At 52.3% G+C, this 20,751-nt stretch overlaps 5 protein-coding genes across 5 annotated transcripts; 1 reads left to right on the forward strand and 4 right to left on the reverse strand.

The window, feature by feature from the left end:
- Positions 1–184: 184 nt before the first annotated feature.
- P170DRAFT_432918 (uncharacterized protein) lies at positions 185–1,031 on the reverse strand. The gene is made up of 2 exons (XM_024848369.1): positions 516–1,031; positions 185–412 (listed from the first exon to the last, which is right to left on the reverse strand). Exon 1 carries the CDS (start codon positions 893–895, stop codon positions 539–541), a length of 357 nt encoding a protein of 118 aa, XP_024710678.1. The 5' UTR covers positions 896–1,031; the 3' UTR covers positions 185–412; positions 516–538.
- Positions 1,032–2,373: 1,342 nt separating this feature from the next.
- On the reverse strand, positions 2,374–4,705 carry P170DRAFT_421940 (putative sister chromatid separation protein (Src1); the record flags this gene model as incomplete). The annotated part of the gene is made up of 2 exons (XM_024847396.1): positions 2,374–2,980; positions 3,114–4,705. 2 exons carry the CDS (start codon positions 4,703–4,705, stop codon positions 2,374–2,376), a joined length of 2,199 nt encoding a protein of 732 aa, XP_024710679.1.
- An 855-nt stretch (positions 4,706–5,560) lies between these two features.
- On the reverse strand, positions 5,561–12,512 carry acyA (adenylate cyclase acyA; the record flags this gene model as incomplete). Its single annotated transcript, XM_024843431.1, has 4 exons — positions 5,561–5,809; positions 5,883–11,126; positions 11,203–11,941; positions 12,334–12,512. The coding sequence occupies 4 exons, from the start codon at positions 12,510–12,512 to the stop codon at positions 5,561–5,563; spliced, it is 6,411 nt and encodes a 2,136-aa protein (XP_024710680.1).
- Positions 12,513–14,917: 2,405 nt separating this feature from the next.
- Positions 14,918–16,785, forward strand: P170DRAFT_375105 (glycoside hydrolase family 16 protein). The gene is made up of 4 exons (XM_024845308.1): positions 14,918–15,497; positions 15,551–16,105; positions 16,172–16,570; positions 16,646–16,785. The coding sequence occupies exons 1-4, from the start codon at positions 15,401–15,403 to the stop codon at positions 16,723–16,725; spliced, it is 1,131 nt and encodes a 376-aa protein (XP_024710681.1). The 5' UTR covers positions 14,918–15,400; the 3' UTR covers positions 16,726–16,785.
- A 1,584-nt stretch (positions 16,786–18,369) lies between these two features.
- Positions 18,370–19,551, reverse strand: P170DRAFT_347424 (MIP/aquaporin family protein; the record flags this gene model as incomplete). The annotated part of the gene is made up of 3 exons (XM_024843631.1): positions 18,370–18,534; positions 18,622–19,168; positions 19,268–19,551. The coding sequence occupies 3 exons, from the start codon at positions 19,549–19,551 to the stop codon at positions 18,370–18,372; spliced, it is 996 nt and encodes a 331-aa protein (XP_024710682.1).
- Positions 19,552–20,751: the final 1,200 nt, after the last annotated feature.

The raw sequence follows: 20,751 nt of genomic DNA on the forward strand, positions 1-20,751 counted from the left end.
AATTTCCTTGCGCAGCGATTTGCACGCAACAAGCGCCGTCCATCGACCGTCGGCCATCGAACGCGAGAGTGGGTAGGTGGGCAGTGGACGCAGGCAAGCCTGGCAGAAGGGGGTTATGAAAAACGGGGGTTAAAAAAAAAAAGAAAAAGAAAAAGAAAAAAAAAAAAAGAAAAGAACATAAACGGGGAAAAAAAAATGAAATATTTTAAAATCATTGCGTAGCGTCCGCTTAGGGGGTCTTCCCAAGAACAGCTGGTCCTCCCGGCCGGTTGTTTCCAGGCACGCCCAAGCGACAGAGCGCGTGGAAACAAGGGCGTATGAGGCAAGCTTGAACTCTCTTCTTGACCACACCAAGGGAAGCACAATAAATTAGGTTCAGACGGTGACATGACGAGTGAAAAGACTGCATCCACTAAAGCGGCAGACACATTAGTCAGGCTCTGGAGAAGAGCTCGAGTGCCATGGTGGTGAGGAAACAAGGCTGTCTTGAAGAATGGGTATGTATCCACACGTACATTGCCCATCTAGGCGTTGCGTTTCATTGTTGCGTAGCAGGAGATTTGGGTTTTATGATTCCAAATTTCTCTGGGCTGATACCGTTGGGCTTTTCTATTTTATTTTCCCCTGTCATTGACCGTACGCCAATGGACGGATGATAGATCATGATCGATCGAAGGGGTTCTGTCACCGGGTTTTTCGTGGACTCGGGATTTTTATTTTGTTTCGCGCTCGGTGATTCGGCCATGGCCTTGGGACTAGTGGTTGAGTGAAGGGGGAGGGGCGCTTGGTTGGATTCCAGTCTCCTCCCGGAGTCATTTTCCGTCAGTATCGATAGGCCAGCAGTGGAGCAATCCGCCGGGAACGTAACCCCAATTACGGAGCATGTAGTTGCCATCCACTGGGTCGGACGTACTAGTCTCCAAGAGTCGCATCCAATTAGCACCAGTGGCAGAGACCCAGTGATGAATTCGAAGACGGTCTGACCTTTGACGGCTCACGGGAGGAGCATGGGAGACGGACGGGGGTTTGGCATCGCGAGGGTTTGAGGCAGAGGATGACTACGTCGTAGAACGCGATGTTGCGGATCGACGCCGTCGCCAAGCCATGGCGCACGTGACCGGCGCTGACCTGGGACGGCGCGCTAGGCCGCAAAGGGGAAGGCCGGGCTGCGTATCAGCCGTCCGAGGGGCGACTTCATTCCTCCATCATCTCTCCAATTCATCGCGATCATCCATCGTCATAGCCAACGCACGGCCAAGCCAATATGCACACGCACGCGCTCTCTCCGATCCTCCCTCCAGGCGGCTGCTTTCCATGGAATTGACCATCATCTCCCGGATTATAGGTCATATACTCGGGGGGGGGGGGGGGGCATTCAAGGTTTTCCTGCGGCACGTCCCATCCATTCTTGCGCTGGATGTCGACCACGGTACTGGGGGAGCATGGACCTGAGAGAGGCACCGATGCACCGATGCGAAACCGTTGAGCAACTTCCTATTACGACAGTGCAGAGGAGCGGCGTGAGTGATCGTCTTGGGCCGCAGGGTGGATGCCAGCAATCGTCGTCTTGACTCGAGCATTTCGGAATTCTCATTTCCGAGTCTGGCTGGAATTAGACAAAAAGCTCTCGGCGGGTCGACTATTGCAAGGTCCTTCATCCTACTGGATTAGTGCTCGGTGGATATAGATACCTGATTGGGCAACATCGGGATCTGGCGCCTGGGGTGCCTATGGACGGGCAAGAACCATCGTGGATCAGCGAACGCATGACAATAAACATTCGGGCTGCGGTGGCAACTTTTCGTGCATCCTACCGATTCCTACCCCTCACCCTCGTAACGCCCTTTCTTTGCTTTTCTGTTCTGTTCTGTTCTTTTTTGGGAACAAGCGCGACAGAATGAACGAATGATCGATGCTCGGACGCAGCCACAGATGCCTCGATAACCTATGGGACAGAAGACGTGGTTAGTACCGATTACCGAGTCTACCAAGCTCCGATTCTCGTCCTGACAATCTGGAACGGCCGAGCAGACTAACTTCCCCGAGAGCGCCGCGATCCCCCGATGCCCCGCATCCGGACTCGAAAATTACTCATAAGCAATGGAAATTATACAGGCCATGCTAGATTAAACCTGATCAAGAATTTAACAAGGTGAGTTATGGGAATCTTATAAAGCAAGAAAAACATAAGGATATCCAACGAAGAGAATGCTGGGTGTCAAAGCGCCAAGGATATTATAACGTGAGCAAACAACCACTGAAAAAGGTCGACGAAAAAGCCAATAAAAACGACTCAAAGAAAAAAAAGAAATAAATAAAAAAAAAAAAGAAGAGATAGCAGACCAATCGAGCCCAAGGTCAAAACCAGCCCCTTCAGTATATGGGCCGTCCTTCATCCCACTTTCGCGACTGCCCGGGACTTCTTGCCATGGCGTTTTCATCAGGATGCTGGGAGTTCTCAGACAATGCCGTGAAGTGCACCTTATTGCCCTCTCGCTGACGAGTGGCGCTCCCTTCGACGTCTGCACGAACACTTCCAATTCCTCCAATCCATTCCCATGATCGTGCAACATCTCCACCCCGGCCTTCACGGACCGCGGCTCTGATGTTGGTATTTCCTTCGACAACGTCGCGGACCCGCCGCCAGAGATCTTCACGCCGGCTGCCCCGTAATTCCGAGCGTAGCACGTCGTCACGCAGTTGTCCAATTGGAATATAAGGCTCGCGAGCCTCGCCGCGGGCATGCAAAGCTGCCTGAGTTGCGAGGCGGTCTAGCGTTGTAGCGACGAGTTCCGGGACCCTTGCCATGTCCGAACGACGGGCAATAACCCGAGACCGCACATATACCAAGGTGCCTAGGAATACCACTAGAATCGAAAGAGGTAGTCGATACGCGAGGAGAGAGAGTCGGACGTAGCGGCGGAAGGCGCATGTGAGAGGGAGTCGGGTGACGGATGTAGATGTGAGGGTGAGGATTGAACTGTAATTGTTTTGTCGCCTCTGTTAGTTCCGGTATACATGTCAGAACCACGAAATCTTCGACCCCGACGTAGCCACCACACGTAGGCGCCACGAGCTGGGACTACAGGCAAAGGAAAGTCCGGCAAACTTACTGTTTAGTTTTGCTGACGATCTCCTCCTTTCCGACAACCTCACCCAACGCGCCTTTCCAGAGGCTGTCGAATTCGGCATCGCTCATTCCCTTCCGTCGCTTTCTTCCGACTTCCTGCTTCAGCTCCGATTCGCTAATCTCCGGCCCAGACGCTTCTCTGCCGTGCTCGGTGAGCTCGCCGCACTCCCACTTCGCTCTTCGATCACGGAGCTCTTCAATGGCCTTGTCCGCGACGGCTTTTACACGACGCGCCTTCTCGCTGTCAGGTTCACAAGTCGGGGGCAGGGGAATCAATCCTCCCAGCGCCAAAGGATGGGCTCGGAGGATGAAATCATGTTCACAACGGGCTTCAAAGTTCGTATAGCAAAACGCATGGGAGGGACACGGCTCGCATTGCGGTTCAAGCACATTGGCCCACTCGGGAACTCTCGTGTTGGCCAAGGACCAGGTGGGCTTTCCAATACCACAGAATCCAATTTCAATTTTCTCCTGTCGCCACCAACCCGCGAAACCACAAAGAAGGGCCAAGATGACCAACCAGGGAGCGGCTGTGCTTGCTGTTCCGTGTGTTTGAGGACGTCGATGTTGAGGAGTTGGGGGGTACATCAAATCCGCATGTTCTCTCTCCAGCGCCAACTGCTCTTCAGGCGTGAATTCTTCTCCAGCGCTGTCGTCACTTAGGTCGTAATCATCATCCACCTCAGGTTCGGAATATTCTTTAGGCGTCGCCATTTTGGAAATTTGAAACTCCGGCGAAGACCGAGCCGAAACCGTCGGCTCTGCATCGTAGCCTCGAAAAGTGCGCGCGTCAGACTTCCGAGCCCGTAGGCCTTGATTCAACGCAGGGCTTTCGGTCGCCAGATGTGCGCCGCTCTTCCGTTTGCTATCCCGGCTTGCACCTCTTCTCGAGTCCCAGGGAGCTGGAGAACTTCCACTCTGGAAAGGATTGTCATGTGTGAAAACGCTTTCCTCCTTAGGCTCCGCTTTGACAGAGTGGGCTAGCGGCTCGGGTTCGGTTGAGGGAGTCAGTTCACTTCTGCGCAATTTCCTGGCTGTAGACTTTCGGGGCGTAAAGGCATCAGCGGCTGTAGGGGTTGTCGGCACATCATTTTGCTCGACTTGTTCCGAGGGGCGAATCCGTTTTCCTTCCGATCTCGCCGTGGTTCTTCGCGAAGCCGTCGAAGGTGTCACCGGAACGTTGGTTTCTTCAGCATCGGCAGTCGACGCCCTAGTGCTCATCCGAGAGCGGCCCCTGCGCGCCCCAGTTGCCGTCGAAACTGTCGAGGGTGTCGGTGGAGGGGGCATTGAATCCCTAAATGCGCTCTCATGACGGTCATCGTAATCGCTCGCGACCGATGTAGCGCGACTCCCCATATCTGTGATTCCTTCACTTGTCCTCCTCACTCGTTCGCGTTCGCGCAACAGCTTTTTCGCCTTAGGAAGAACATCGCTCTCTAGAATTTGGATGAGCTGTGCTTTTTTAGCGGATGCCGGATATGAGACGTCATGGTTGACGAGGATAGATCGAAGACGAGGGACTGTGAGAGAGTTGAGGTCGAAACCAGGAGACAAATAATCCATTTCGTCCGCCATGGTCAAAAGCACACGGTGTCAAATTCACCGGGATAAAGGAAACACCAAGGATTCCAACTGTCAGAATTAAAACTCGTAAACGCGATCGCTGAGAAATATAGGGGAGGGGGGAAAAAAAAGGCACTGATGGTTTCAAATTGTCAGTTCCGGATCGTGGGCGTGAGAGAGCACGGTATCCACGGCAACACGGCGGGGCCAACGACAATCGTGCCACGCTAGCAAATGAACAGTTGTGCCTTTGTCGCAATAAAAGTGGCTAGTGACAGGTATGAAAGAACTTCACCATGAGCTCTGTCTGATCATCTTTAAAGACAGTGGATGAAGGGACCCGAAGAAGAGAAAAGAGATGAAGAATGAGATTGCAGGGCGATGACGACGAAAAGTCCGGAACAACAGACCGGTGCTTCACGTGATACGGCTGCCTTCCTGCCTCAGGCCACGGAAGATTCTCCATATATGTAGTTCAACCACACATTTCATATTTACCATGCTTCTACTACTTAGATGACCAATGTATGTCAAGGCCCAGCCATAAATAAGAGAGTAGAAACAAACGACAAGATTCATTCCCCGTGGGCTCCTAACCATGCTTTGAAATCCAGAATACCCTTCCGTTTCATGAGACGCCACTCCAGTTTAACCAAAAATGAAAATGAAAATGAAAAACATCGAAATAAAGGCAAAAGAAAGAACCAAACTAGAAGAAAAGGCAAATACAGGCGCACGCCGGCTGAAAATCACTCCCCAGAGAATCGAACTGTCACCCAAGACGGACTCCCGAGTAAGTGCGATATTAATGCAAGCCTAAGACAGATTCAACAAATGAATCAGTGGCTTCAAGAGGATGAGGATCATCTAAGGGTCTGACGACGACGAAGAAATGTCGTCACCATTATTTGGCATCATATTCGGTGGATACCTGGGAGATGCACCAGGAAAGTGAGCGGCATTTCCCGCAAGTTGCTCCTTAAGAGCTCGGTATTCGGCAAGCTGGGTTTGCAGTTCTTGCATCACTTCCCCAATAGGCACGGCATGATCGTTGAGTTGGTCCCCTGGCCTGAAGGGCCGCATCATGTGTCGAACCGCGAGTGTATTGATCGTCATCTAGAAAACATAGTGATTAGTATGCTGGGATGAAAAGGGAAAGGTCGGGGGTTGATAATCGTCTTTATCATACCTCAATTCGAGTCACCTGCTGTTCAACCAGGCTGAGCACCGTTGAATCAGCCAACTCCCCTCCATGATTTTTGACTACGTTGAAGAGTGCCACATTCGGTTCTTTGAGGCGCGCTTCGCCCGGGTACTCCAGAGCACCACAAAGCCTTTCCAAACGGAGCGTGATTTCCCACAATCGCCAGATCAAATCAGTTTGGATCTCGAGTTGGGAATGCTTGCTGATGGTCGTCGGGGCATTCTCATTCACCGCATCCTTTTCCAGGGAATTCAATCGACCGGACAGCGAATGTGGGTAGATAAGATAGAGAGGCTCGGGATTCTCCAGTCCTTTCAGTTTGCGCTCGCCCTGGTCCTTGATCACAAAGCCCAAGCTGTTCAGTTGCTGAAGTTCACGGCGAATGTTATATCCCAGGTTGTCTAGTGCGTAGCTCTCTTCGGAGCCGGTCGAGGCGGCACGCTCGCTGTCCGCGAATACCTCCAAATTGCGCTGGATATCGCTCATGAAATCAGAGGACACGAAAATTTGCCCCCCATCGGCAACAGCGGAGATTCGTGATGCACGGTTCACCATCGGGCCAAAATAATCCATGCGGTTCGTGACGGGATCCTTTTCACAAACAGGCTCACCCCAATGGATGCCCATTCGGACAGATAGTCCCCGGAAAATAATGTTGTCGTCCATGTCATATTGGACTTGGCATTGGGACTGATCAAGAATCTCTGTGGGCCACTCCGCTTCGAGTAGCTGAGTTTGACAATTGAAGCACCAGAGTAGAGCCGCCGTAGTTGTTGAAAATGCAACCATGAATGCATCACCCTCGGTTTTGACCTCGTATCCACCAGTTATTCCCAGTTGCCGACGAAGGATATCGTTGTGGATCTGGATCGCGGAACGCATTGCGTCAGGGCAGGTTTCCCACAGACTTGTCGATTTTTTGATATCGGTGAATATGATCGCCAATTCCCCAACCGGCGCATCCACGTAGTCGAACCGAGCAAGTCGGGAATCGCCAGGGACATCGCGTGGCTTCTTGGTGCGTTTCGTGCTTGGAATGATTTGTTCTTCAGGGGCGCCTAGAGAGACACTTGGTCGATTGTACTTGTTGTTCTTCTTCTTGAGGTCACCCACTCCGAGTACCATCACCATAAGCTTGTTACTGGCCCCAAAGGAAACAGCAAGGTCCCTTAGCTTTTGAGCCGCTATCATCATATCTCTTCGTTCGGCCCTCGTGACATCGACGACGACATCCGGCGTGACATAATCCCAGAGCTCCTTCGATGCAAGAATGATCATCTCGTCCTGTTCGGTGAGGTTGATATGCATGGTATGGGGAGCTGCGATAATCGCTGGCATATCAGGGAAAAACCCGAAGCACCTTGAGACAGGGATATCGTCGTTGAGCCTGCCGTTGCGGGTGAGATAGCCTCCAGCAGCCCGAATCCTAGCCCTTTCGTGGGGCTCGGTAGGGTCGTGAACCTTGGTCAGCTGCCTGAGCGAGCCATCTGATTTGACAAGGATTGCCTGGGCATCGCCGACGTTGGCAACATAAAGGTCCATCTCATTGAGATACAGTACGGTTGCAACACCACCGGTCCTGATGTCATGCTTGTTTAACCGCACCCTTTTCTGATCAGGCGTGTCGTCATGGTACTGTCGGACAACCTGGTCATCAATAGATTTGTAGCAGGCAAGAGCGATACTCTTGTTCAAACCCAAGAAAGTCCGCCGGAGAGCATCCAGCGGCGTTTCCTGCTCTTCCGGTCGCAATCGCTTCATCTGGCTCATGAAGGTGTTGACGAAATACTCATGGAGGAATTTGGCGATCTTTGAACCTTCGCCATAGTTGAATTGGCCATCGAATAGACCCACAATGGTCTCCAGCGTTTCTGTTTTCAAACGCGGCACGATGACATCGATGATGGATAGGTGGTCGTCTTTCCCTAGGAAATCTGCCATACCATAGGCAACTGAACCGGCGATTGATGAAGATGTTCTCACACGGCGATCTTCATTCTCCTCGGGGATAGTGGATGTCGTGAGAGTAACATCCATCAATCCTAGAACCCGCAGATGACTGAGAGAGTTGAAGTCGGTCAGATCGGTGCCTTGCGCGTTATTGTAGTTGGGCTTTATCTCCAACCGCTTGTTGCCGGAAAAATTGAGGTATTTCAGGTTCCGATTCCAGTTCCAGTTCCAGTCATAGGGCCAGTTGGAGACGTTGTATTTCAAATAATTGCTGCCGACGTCCAAAATGGCAAGCCTACTGACCTTACACAGCTCCGCTGGTAGGACTTGGAACTTATTCCCGTTGATATTGAGGACCTGCAAATTGCTTGATTCTTCAAGATCATCGGAAGGAAGGGCAGATAGCTCGTTACCCGAGAGGTACAGTTCAGACAACAAAGGCCATCGTCTGAGCAATCCCTGCGGCAACTCGGTCAATTCATTGTAAGAAAGGTTTACCACGCGCAAGTCCGGGATCAGCGAGAGCTCGCGGAAGATGTCGTCCTCCAAACGGTTGTCCGCCAGGTAAAGATTCTTGAGCGAGCCAACAAATGTAGATGCAGAAAGCTGCGAGAAATTGGAATCCTTTCTGGAAGATGGGCTTCCGTCGGTGTGGGAACGTGAGGTGGTAGACACTTTCCGGCCGCCTTGGCCGAAAGAAGACGCAACCGATGGCTTGCGATAACCTGTACCGTTGGGAGGGCTTCCGGTGCTCAAGACACCGGCTGAGGCCTGGCTCGGTCGACGAGTTTGACTTTCATCCAGCGCACCTACGTCTTCGTAACTTGGTGTTGCCGAGGGTCCTGGGGTTGTTGTAGGAGTGTTGCCTAGATCATTGAGCGTTGGCGGTTGAGAAGTGTGTTTCGGAAAGGCGTCCAGAACATTTGAAGAAACGTTAAGAGTCTCCAACTTGAGACAGTGCCAGATCTCCGGGGGCAATCTTCTGAGGTTGCACTCCCGCAAATTAAGATACCTTAACTCTGTTAGACATCCGATTGTGGGGGGCAGCGCAGCCAGTGGGTTTTTGATCATGCTGAAATACTCAAGCCTGCGGAGTCTGCCAATTTGCGATGACATCGACACAAAGTGGTTCTTATCCAGAATCAGCTTTGTCAGATTGGGTAGATTCTCGAACATGGAATCGCGCAATTGAACGAGCTTTGCTGAGCCCACGTTCAGCGACGTCAAAGTAGCCATGGGTGCATCGATATCGAACTGGGTCATGGGACAATGATCCAGGGCTAATATCCGCATTTTCGGGAAGGACCCTCTGAATCGTGAGATTGGGTTGTGACCGATCGACAGCTGCTCTAGACGTGGAAGCATAGAGAGGCTGTCAATGTTTGTTATTTCATTGAATCTGGCATCCAGTTCCTTCAAGTTGGTGAGCCCCTTAAACGTCTCACCCAAGGGGCCTCTCAAAGCATTGCTTGTGACGCAGATGCGCTCAACAGATGTCAAGTTTCCTATATTTGGCAGTTCCGCGATATTGTTGAAACTTAGGTCGAGGTCGATCAGGCTCTTCAAGTCGCAGACACACCGAGGCAATGTTTGCAGATTGTTGCACGAAAGGCTTAGGGTTCTCAGAAATTGGAAGTTTCCAAAGTATCTCGGCAAAGTGGTGAGTCTGTTGTTGCTCAGTCTGATGCAGACAAGACCCTGTATTTGGTCCAAACTCGCGTGTTCCAGGTCGTCCAGATGATTATTAGAGATGTCCAGCAGAGTTAACCGACTTGCAGTGCTAAAGCTAGAAGGTAGACGCGTGGCTTCGTTGCCTTTGAATATGATCTCCCGCAGGTTGACGCAGCCCTGAATGAAATCCTTCGGAACGTCCAATTCCAAGTTCCGCGACAGATTGAGTGTTATGATGTCCGAGCATCTTTTATATAAGCTGATGGGAATCGTCACAAGATTTCGGCTTTGAAGATCCACGGTGGTAAGCTTTTGGGATTTGCTGATAAAGGACTCGGTTCCACTTTGCAGGCTGCTAAGGCCGCTGAATTTGATGGGAAGAAAGGTAAAGCTAATCAAATAGCTATGGTCCTCCCGACCGACTTCTTCTAGCCTGTCTTTTTTGGTGTAGCCTACTTGTTCGAGCATTCGCTTTTGCATGAGGATTGGCTTTTCGGTGACATCCAGGGATCGAGACAAATCATTTCTCCGCATCACAATGTCATAGCTATTGAGATGCTCGGTGAGAAACGACTTTCGACCCAAGATAAGTAAGATGTCGGCGGCGGTGGCGTTGAGGCCCGTTGATAAGGTAGCGAACGTCGAGTCTATGCGGAAAACCCGTATAAAATAAGAAACTCCGGAGTAATCAGATTGTTCAGACGTAGTACGAAGTTCGTCGCCAGTCCCGGGAAGTAATGAAGTGTTGTCGTCCCACTGTTTTTTGACATGCCAGCTCTCCGGGGCATCCCAATTGCCCAGAGCTAAATTGTCAGGATTCCCCTCTTGGTCAATCGAGGCGCCGTCCATTCTGTTGGCATCGCCAGGAGGTGCCGGAGAGCGTTGCCTCACAATGCCTTCCATGTGCGAGAGATCTGTATCGAGCGGGTACACACGTTGCTCGTCCGGATTCGGGGTATCTCGCCCAGTGGCGTCGGCACCGCGGCGTCCACGCAGCTTCCCGGACCCGATCGCAAGGCTTCTGCCGTCCTTCTTCCGATCATCGGCTGCATCTCCGTATTTCGAAGTGGCAGTGCTCTCCAGGCTTCCCTGGCGGCCCCGGCGAGACGGAGAAGCTTCTCGTCGTGGAATTTTCAAGGAGCTCTTGGACGCATCCTGCAAGCCTGGGAAATGTTTCAAGGGACCATGGCCTTTAGGCCGACGGATCTTGTCGAAAAGCGACCGCTTATTTGGCTGAGGCCCGGGCGAGTTCTGCCCTTGCTCCCGGGAGTAGGCGCTTTGTACGCTCGGCGTAGGGCTGGTAGAGCGTCCAACCAAGGTACTGGATGAAGTCATCGCCGAAGTATAAGGGTAATTGAGACTACCTTCCCGGGAAGGACGTAATCCAAGGGAAAGATCGTCGCGTCCAGTCGCCGGGCGTGCCGGGTACCCAGCGAGATCGCCCGCAACGGTGGGTTTCTCCTCTTTGCTTCGCGAGTGGCGATGGCCGCTGAAGTACCGCCGCGATTGATCTCTTGACGGCCCTCGTGCATTGTGGCTGCCAGCACGTTGGCCGTCAGGCCCCGTTGGGGATTCGCGAACCGGGGCTTCTCCAAAGTGGGGGATATCCTGCAGCAGGCGATTAGACTCTACCGTCCATCGCAAGATGACAACGGGGGGAGGGATGGGATAGAGAGCAGCTTACATTGATGCTTTGGTACAACCACGGCGTAATTTCACTGGGCGGGTACGCGTTATCAGATCCCTTGTCTTCCTGGGAGAAGGATTGGTCATGCGATCGGCCCGGTAGGTTTCGTGTGCCATCCGAGTTTGCTCTTTCGCGAGCTCCATGTTGCGCCATGCGCACGGGTCCGGCGGCCGGCTTTTGAGAGTTGCCGTCAAAATCACCAGGGCCCGTATACTCGTCCCCAAAAAAGCCCTGCAACCGTTTCCGAAACCGAGCGCTGGTGCTAGACTTCGACCCTTGACTACTTACGGTTGTGGCACTAGCAACAGACGGTCTGCGATCATCACCATTGTAATCTAATTCGACCGGTTCGCTTGTATAGGTCCGCCCCGTCCCTGGACGAAACGTGGCAGAAGCGGGCGAGCCCTCATGTTCCGAGTAGTCATGGAAAAAGGTCCCCGGGCTGTCGTTGGGCGCGATTCTAGGGGATGAGGATAACGAGGAATTCTGTTCGTGCTGGAAGTAGTCGGATGTCGATGGATTCAGGTGCGCCGGCGGTCGCGACATTGAGCCGGAAGCCGGAGGGGGGCCAGGATCGTCGGTTCCCAGCACTGCCAGTGCTCTCCTATGACTGCCAAATCCTTTGTGGCGCTGATCCGTAGGTGAGAACTCCGGAGCGATCCACGTAAATTTCGGGTTGTATAGGTCGGGGGGAGCTTCTATGGCGGCCGGGCGTTTTCGGCTCTGGGAATCAGATCTGGTATACGTCAGTACCCCAACTCGATTGCCGTGCGAATGCTGCGAATATCAAGGGAAGCACCCGTGGGGGAGAAATGGACTGGTGATCAGGTCGCTGGTAGCCACGGCATTTTGTTTCGCAACCAAGACCAAGACAAGGGAAGAATGACCAAGCAAGCTAAGAACCACAATGCCCAAATCAAAAAGCAACCAGGATTCTGGTTGGATCAGATTCAAGATGGAATGTTCTAGCGCCTGTGAACCATCATGCATGTGGACAAAAAATAGCTGAAACATCATGTCTTGCTTCAACGTGTCGCATAATGCCGGTATTAAGAACGCCAGCACAGGGAGCGATACAAAGACCAGGGGGAAGAAACGGGAACGAGAGTCAAAAGATGGCTTTCTCACCTGTCGGCAATAGTGGGCCCCGAGAATGGAGAGACACTGCGGCCGTTGGACATGGCTTGATTCTGCTGCTGACGGTAACCGGAATTCCCTCTAACAGTCTCTTGTGATAGCCAGCTACGTCCACCGGAGCTCTCCGAGCTATGCCTCCCTTCGGAGCGCTCGCCAGTTCGAGAAGCCATGGCGTTCAAGTATGCGATGCGATTCTACCGGGTCCGGTGGCCGGAGTACAGCCAGCCGGTCGGGTCGGGTCGGTGATTATAGAGATTTCAAGGAACGGGGAAGGGAAAGAGAGAAGCAGCCCGCATTCAAGCAAGCGGATCCTCCGATATCAGCGATCATCCACGGATGGCGAGACCGGTGCAAGGGCGAGCGAGGAGCTGGAGTTGAGGAGGGAGGAATGAAGACAGCACTAGGTCGACTAGTGGCAAATATAATTATCGTTTACACGGAGGAGCAGCGGGTCGAATCCTATAAGATGCAATGAAAGCGGGAGGCGACAACAGCCCCGTAACGATCGAACGGCGTGCCCTCCGAGAGAATAAGGACCTGCTATGGGCGTCGGTCGGGAGGAGGTGTTTGGCGTCGGGCGCGACGGTGTCAAGACAAGCCGAGCTTTCATGTCCTGGAAGGCGAGCGGCAGCGGTCAGAAAACGCCATCGCAACAGCCCAGGGGCCCATGGTATGAAGTGGAAGACAGGACTCAAAGAGTCGTGGGCATGAGGGCGAGAATCGGAGGCGTTGGGAGGGGGGAGGTTCGGTGTGGGGGAGCAGAAGAAGTGCAGGAAGGCAAAAGGTGGTCGGAGGGAACTCGTTGAGGCTCTGGCGCCCGCTAAGCCGGAGAAAGCAACGTCAAACCACCGCCCTCCGACCTACGCAGGACTACGCAGGACCACGCAGTCCCTCCGACAACGTCCCATCACTCGCTTCGGATTCCGCCAGGAAGGACATCCATCGCTACAATTGCATCGACCTCTCTAATGATGCCGCCGTGATTTGCCATCCAACTGGATGTCAACCCACATTCTGGGGCTGCTGCATGGTCCGTGAGGGTGTCTGTGCTGACCCGAGGCCCTGTCGTCCTAGTGAGTCGCCTTCATGCTGCTACTATTGCGCCGTAAGCAGTGTATCTACCGTAGTAGGATATGTCCTTTCGAAGGATCGCAACTGCGGGCGTGGGAATCGCGGTATTACTCATTCGTGGCGTTATGTAACCACGGCCGATGATACCTTTCGTCCCCGGTCCTCTTCGGCCGAGTTTCTCTCTCGGAAGGGATTTCTCGGTCATACAATAGGATTTCCACGGGATATATAGAATGGCCAAACCGGTTGATCGCACGGGAGGAAACTAGAGTTGCTTGAAACCGCGTTCGCTTGCGATTTCAAATGCCCGTGACGAGGGAGGCTCACGATGGGTTCTCAGTACCAGAAGCACCATCGACCTACTCTAGACCGTTGTTGGATGCAACTGACACAGCTGTATACGTAATACGTCCTACTATAGTACTAACAATGTTATCCGGCAAGACCATTCCTTAGTACTACATGAGTACTCAGAGGGTAGTTGGTTGTGTCGTTGTATATATTTGCAATCCGACCGTCAATGATGCGCTCCCTCCACAGCAGCTGCGTTTATATGCAAGATTACGCCTGGCACCCGATCCGTTGACTATCGCAACTAGCCGGGTGCCATTGGTGCCATTGGTTATCAGTCCGTAGGAGTGCAGCTGCTGAGGATTGACGCAGCCTTACGGAGTACAATGGAAACCATGAAACTCATCAGCCTATGCACATGCCTGAGCCATCGTGGGATCGATGAAACATGACGGCCGGATTCAGGCATCAATAGGGCTATTTGGGTACTCTGGACAGTATACCGCGTTGGCCTCAGAAACCGCCTTGTTTCATTATAGATCATCTCGTTGTTCTTGACCTTAATCCTCAGGGTTGGCCGTTAAAAATACCCTGCCTAATCATTAAATGCTCAGGCACATTTCCTCTGTCGACAGTCCATACGAAGGTCAGCCTAGCCAGATGAGGTTAAATCCGATCGGAGCCCTAAGGAATCCATGTATGCAATCGGTCTCTGTCCATTCCGTACGTACTTTGGATGAACGACGAAGGCATTGGCCCAGGATAGCCCGAATAGAGTCAGTATCCCCTGTGATGCAAGACCGGACCAACCGGTTTCGTGCGGGATTGGCATATTGGCATCAGGTGGACGGCAAGGTGAGGCTGTACGGGTTATGACACCAGTACGACATGGCAAAGGCAAAGACATTAAAATTTTGACTCTGCATTAGTCTCTCGTAGCTCCGCCCCAAATTGGGTTAAGAATAGAACGGCCGATTGTGGCAACGGAGTCCGCGCAGAGAGAGAAGAAAAAGAGGAGGTTGGGGGTGGAGTTGGCGATGAGCGGTGATGAAACAGGGCGATTTCCCCCAAATCTCCGGGCGGCTCGTGGACGTCGGTGATACCTCACCGGGGGTTCTGGACTCTGCGCCAAACGTATTTATTTCTATTTGTATTTATCTTTATTTTTATTTGTATTTATTTATTTATTTATTTTTTTTTTCACGAGGGGAGTGAAGGATCTTGTCCGTATTCCTCGGTAGAAGTAGGTTGACTGAGATACTCCGGATAGTTACCAGAGGGACGACGGGTCTGCCAATGGTCGCACGGCACCGCCATGATGTTGGCGCCTGCAAGTCTCCACTGCAAAAAAAGCGAGGCTGGACGACTCTCCTTCCACCAGCTGCCTGATGGCTCTTGCTTTGCGGGCCCTTTTCATTTCAATTTCGATATAAAGTGCCTCTGCGGCCAGTCATGCCCACTATGCCTGCCCTGACCTGCACCTTCCTGGATCTCGGTGGTGTCCCTCACTTTGCAATTTATCTACTTGTTCCCCACCAGACCATCGTCACCACATACTCCTGCACGCCGTTTTGATTATTGGTCAGCTTGGTGAAGCTTTCGGCACTCCGTTGCTCTTTTCTTTTTCTTGTCTTTTTCGATCTTTCTTTGGGTTTCTCTCGTCGGATTCTCTTGTTTACTGCCAACCAACCTCACCATGAAGCTCTCCGTCCTCAAGGTCGCCACCTCTCTACTCTTCTCTTCGACTGCAGTGGTGGCTCAGACGTTTTCGGATTGTAACCCAAGACAAGACTGTAAGTTTGTTGACCGGAAATCACCAAGTTTGCATGGCTCACCTGTCTCCTAGCCTGTGAGCCTAAGCCGGCATTCGCGAGTTCCTCGAAATTCGATTTCACGCAAGGGAAATCCGACGACTTTCAACAGACTGGAAATCCAAGTTACGACAGCAATGGCGCTGGATTTACGGTGTCCCAGCAGGGCGACGCGCCCCTGCTCAATTCGAAATGGTACATCATGTTTGGACACGTTGAATTCACGATCAAGGCCGCCCCGGGCAAGGGAATTGTGAGCAGTGCCGTGTTACAGTCGGACGACCTGGATGAAATCGACTGGGAATGGCTTGGCGGCAACAATGCCCTGGTTCAGAGCAACTATTTTGGAAAGGGAAACACCGACAGTTTCAACCGTGGTGCGACGCACAACAACCCGGGGAACCACGACGACTTCCACACATATACCATTGATTGGACGAGCTCTCAGATCGTGTGGCAGATCGACGGCAAAACCGTCCGAGTCCTGACCCCGGACACTGCGGAGGAGAACCAGTATCCCCAGACGCCGATGATGATCCGGGTTGGCGTGTGGGCCGGTGGTGACCCGAACAACCCGCAGGGAACTATTGGTGAGTGCTGGCGACGAATCGACCCCCCTGAGCCCGCTATGGCGTGACGTGCTAACCTCTGGATAGACTGGGCTGGCGGAGAGGTTGACTACAGCGCTGGGCCCTACACGATGTACCTCAAGTCGCTGAAAGTCACCGACTATTCCACCGGATCCACGTACTCTTATGGCGATAAGAGTGGATCGTGGGAGTCGATCCAAGCTGAAGGGGGCAAGGTCAACGGTAACAGTGGAGCCGAGTCCTTTTCCAGTGTTCAGTCTGCCCCAACCGTGACCGCGACGGTTGACAGTATCCCCATCCCGTTCAGTGGTACCCACCGCGAAACCTCGAGCTTTGTAACCCCGGACATCTGGCCTTGGGTTCCGACGCCAACCAAGTCCTCTACAAGGCCTGAGCGGACGTTCCCTGATGGCTGGACCTCTTCCGGTTCTGGACCCGTCCAGCCGCCCAGTGCGGCTTCTGTGAGTGAGCATTGCCCCATCCCCAACGACTAACTCATGTCGCCGAATTTGCTGCTAAAACTCGACGCCTCCCTGCTAGTCTACTTTCCAATCTACATCAGTGTCGTCGCCCTCTTCGCCGGCTTCAGTCTCCCCATCCGTCTCGCGCTCTGGTCATGAGACTGAACCGGGGACTCTCACCTCAACCGGTTCTCAGACCCAGTCAACCGATCCTTCTTTTACCACGACTCAAGGGGGTGCATCTGCCACCGGCACCGAACCTTCAACTCCCACAGAGGTGCACGCCGCCCCCAACGTTAATGCCGCCCATATGATCAATGTCCCTGTTATGATAAACACCTTTTCTTTGCTGCTCGCAAGTGGCCTCATGATGCTTTGAGCCCGTTTCTTTGTGATCGCCACAAGCCGTACGGCACTAGCAAAGAACGAACACGATGGCTTTTTTTTACGACATGGCAGATATGGGATATGAAATAATGACTAACGCGATCAAGGTTGGTTACATGTATGTAAATAGATAGAACCTTCTTCTTTTTGCCCCTTCTTCTGTTCTCCTTTTTGTTCTTTTTCCACCACGATGTCTATGACGATTGTCAGTCATGTACTCTATGCATTGGGAGTTGACTTTGATGCATTGCAGCCCATCAAAAGTTGGGTGTTTCATTGATACATTTGAATTGTCGCCGGCCACCTTTTGGGCTCGGGCTTTTGTCTATTAGATGAGTCCATGGTTTAGGCTGTACTTAATTACGATCGAACTTTTCTTTCGCTACTAGATGGCTTCTTGGCCAACAAGGTAGTTTATCAGCTCTATTCTGCATGTAGAAATTCACCGGGAGATATATTCGGTGAATTTTCCAAACACTGATATCTACTCGAGCTACACCCATATTTGTACGCCCACGGCCATCAAGTGAGCCAGACCCATCATATCGCCAAATCACCAACTCCGGGAGGGAACACCCCGGGGTCCCCTCCGCACCATCGTTGTTAATACCTCACCTTATTGTACCTACAACCCGGAATTTGTCCTCCTCTGTATAGTACACACGAATGCCAATCCCGAGGATATCCGGACCCTCGGATGCCTTCCTTTATTCTGTTATTGGACGTCTACTTAGGCCAAGGATCTGCATTAGCCTAACCCCAAGCCAAGACCCAGACGAATGATAGGTTTTTACTCAATAATCAACTCCCGCCTCTTGGGTCTGAACCCTGGAGTCTCCGGATTCCGGCTCCAGAAGGCAAACGGCGGCCGGTGGATGACACGGTAGAGCTGGGAGGTCGTACATGTGCGAGCGCACGCGGGACTGTTATGGGCAAGACGGACGGGAAGTTTCGACCTTTGGGTTTTCCCTGCTAGAATGGGATGGGGAGGAGAGAGGTCATGCGACAGGCCTTTTCGTGCCGGTTTCCTTGCTTTGTCCTACGTTTTGTGTGCTAGATACTGGATGGGTAGTGCCTAGTACGTGGAATTATGGTTATAGTTATGGTTAGGGTTGAGTATGTGGGGGAGTGGAGATGGAATGGGACGGATATGGAATGGAGGTTGGTATGTGGGTAAATATTTGGGTCTTTGGCCTACTGTCTTAGAATGTAGGGAATTATGTTGCGAAACGTAGACTTTTTCTCATTTGTAGAAAGCTACCGACAAACTGGTCGTTGGCGCTATTACACAACCCTACCCAGTAACCAACCATCCCAAGTTCCAAACGTGTTACCGATCCTCGTGAACGCCAGGCTCAACCGAGCCAACTCCCCTTCTCGTTGTCAATTTGGATTTGTTTCCCCTAGCCTCCGGGGCTAGACGTGGCTCTGCACACCATCTTGCTTTCGACCTAATGGTCGGACTAGCCGCCGTAGTCCGATGAATGGAGTGTTGACGGGGCTGTCATCTCCTGTATAGAGGAACATATCGTAAATCCAGCCGCCAAAGGTGCAACCGAGGAAAGGGGCGACCATTGGGACCTGAAGTATGAAATTAAGTCAGCAACGGAGAGCCCCAACAGATGAGAGAAGAGAAGAGAAGGGGGGGGGGGGGGGGAGAAACCATACCCAGAAATAATAATTACCCGCCTTCCACACCTCCGGCCCATACCCAACCATGTAGGTAACTAGCCTCGGACCGAAGTCTCGAGCCAGGTTAATCGCATACCCAGTCTCCCAGCCAAAGCAGGCACCGATGCCAAAGATAACGAAGAAGAGCCCAAGCGGAAACAAGGGGCCAGCCCCGAGATTGGCGTCGTCCTTCAGCGCGAAGATCATGAACATGAGAATGGCGCTCGCAATGAACTCGGAGAAGAACTGGCCTGTCCGCGTCAGGAAGGGGGCAGGATAGGTGCAAAAGATGCCTGCCGTGGCGGTGTCCGAATAGCCTGGCACAGTTCGGATGTTCGAACCGCCCTCGTAGACGTCGATGGCTGACTTGTAATTCCCATAGATGATGGCCGCTGCGCACATGGCGCCGAGGACCTGAGCGGCGGCGTAGATGGGCCACTTGCGCCAGGGAAATTTGCGCAGGACGCAGCTGGCTAATGTGACGGCGGGGTTGATGTGCGACCCTGAGGCACCGCTGACGTAGACTCCTAGCATGACTCCAAGACTAGAAGGGAACGTGATTAGCAATATATCTGAAGACATGGCGGACGCTGAGGGGGGAGGCGCTGATAAAATGTAGACAGTGAAAAGGGAGTGAACTTACCCCCAGCCCCAGGAGATAGATTGATAGTTGCCCTTCTCACCATGGCTGAGTGTGACTTGAGCGACAACGCCATCACCAAAGAGAACCAGAATCATAGTGCCAAAGAACTCAGAGAAGGCTTCCCGGCAGTGACCCCTAATCCTGCTCCACAGGAGTTGAGAGGAAGCATTGGTGGCATTTCCAGATTCAGATTCAACACTAATGTTCTCGCGGAGGGATGCGCCTGGCTTAGGACTCGACGTTATGGAAATCTGCGCTGCGTCTTGGGTGGTAGAACCTGCCATAGCTTTCACTAAAGCCATCTTCTATAGTGGAGGCAGGATTGACAGACAGCCAAGGGCCTCTGGAAGGGAAGAGATCAGGTATAATAAATCCAAAATACTCCGAGATAAACCCAGGGGACTTATCGATGAGTGGCATGTTATACAGGAATCCTCACTTAAACGAGCAGGCCGTGTCACCTTCACTGAGCTTATCCCGTTTCCTCCCCTCATCATGGCAAGTCCAAGGAATTGATTGGAGTACGTATCGCCATATCCCGGAGAACCCCGGTGGATTTCCTCACCTGGGAAGAGGGCATTGGACAGGAATGTGGCGGTTTAAGTTGTTCAAATCGCAAAGATGGCTGTCTATACAATCTCACACGCAGCAAGGACCCCAATCCCAGCTAGATCGGGAGCCACATTGCAAGACATGACACCACAAACAGCGAGAAATGAGAGAAATGAAATGAGGAAGCGCTGTAAAAGCGATGTTTTGGTAATGATATCCTTGTCAACCGAGAATCGGAGGATGTAATTCTTTCACAGCGAGTCTAGTCGCAACTAAAATCTGCTCATCATCACCGGCCCCTGCAGAATCTTCACCGCAAGAGTGAATGTGCGTAAGTCTGTCCCTACATACATACCTACATGCTTCAAGCCAGACTCGTGAAGCAGATGACTGCTGGCCTCGCCAGTTCCAAAAGATTGGAACAGAGCTGGTAGTCATACCTGCATAATGTTTGTCAAATGGCGTTGAGGACAAAGAGGCCGAATCATGCCTGTGTCACCTTGGGGTCTGCTTGGGCGGCCATGAAATCACTTCTTGCACGGGGGCTCGGATGCGGTGACCAGTATTGTTGCTGCTTCCACTGCCGCCGCCGCTACTGCTGGGAGCAGGGCGACTGGACTGGCAGCGAATCCCATTCAAATTATGCGCCTCCCACTTTATTCCAGTCCACATAGAAAGCAGTTGATGTTCATTTCTTGGGTCTGGTCGCAGCGCAATTTTCTGCCTAGAGAGTGCGGCTCTGTCAGAATCATCCTCGTAGCGTTACTCCTGGGACCTTTCTCCACTAAGTTCTGGAATATCGCCAGATGCTGTCATGGACGATCATCCCCGCAATTTGGATCTCTGGACGAGTGGGGGTGGGAATGGTAACGGAGATCTGAGACTCCACGATGTGGATCATTTGGAGGGTTGGCGATTGTGAGTCGTCGAGG

This window comes from Aspergillus steynii (assembly GCF_002849105.1).
Source record: "Aspergillus steynii IBT 23096 chromosome Unknown P170scaffold_1, whole genome shotgun sequence".
In the NCBI taxonomy this organism is placed as follows: Eukaryota; Fungi; Ascomycota; class Eurotiomycetes; order Eurotiales; family Aspergillaceae; genus Aspergillus; species Aspergillus steynii.

Coding starts and splice junctions, on each gene's coding strand:
- P170DRAFT_432918 (XM_024848369.1), bottom strand. CDS start 895: ATGGCAACTACATGCTCCGTAATTGGGGTTACGTTCCCGGCGGATTGC.
- P170DRAFT_375105 (XM_024845308.1), top strand. CDS start 15,401: ATGAAGCTCTCCGTCCTCAAGGTCGCCACCTCTCTACTCTTCTCTTCG. Junction 15,498..15,550: donor TTGTAACCCAAGACAAGACT/GTAAGTTTGTTG, acceptor CCTGTCTCCTAG/CCTGTGAGCCTAAGCCGGCA. Junction 16,571..16,645: donor GCCCAGTGCGGCTTCTGTGA/GTGAGCATTGCC, acceptor CCTCCCTGCTAG/TCTACTTTCCAATCTACATC.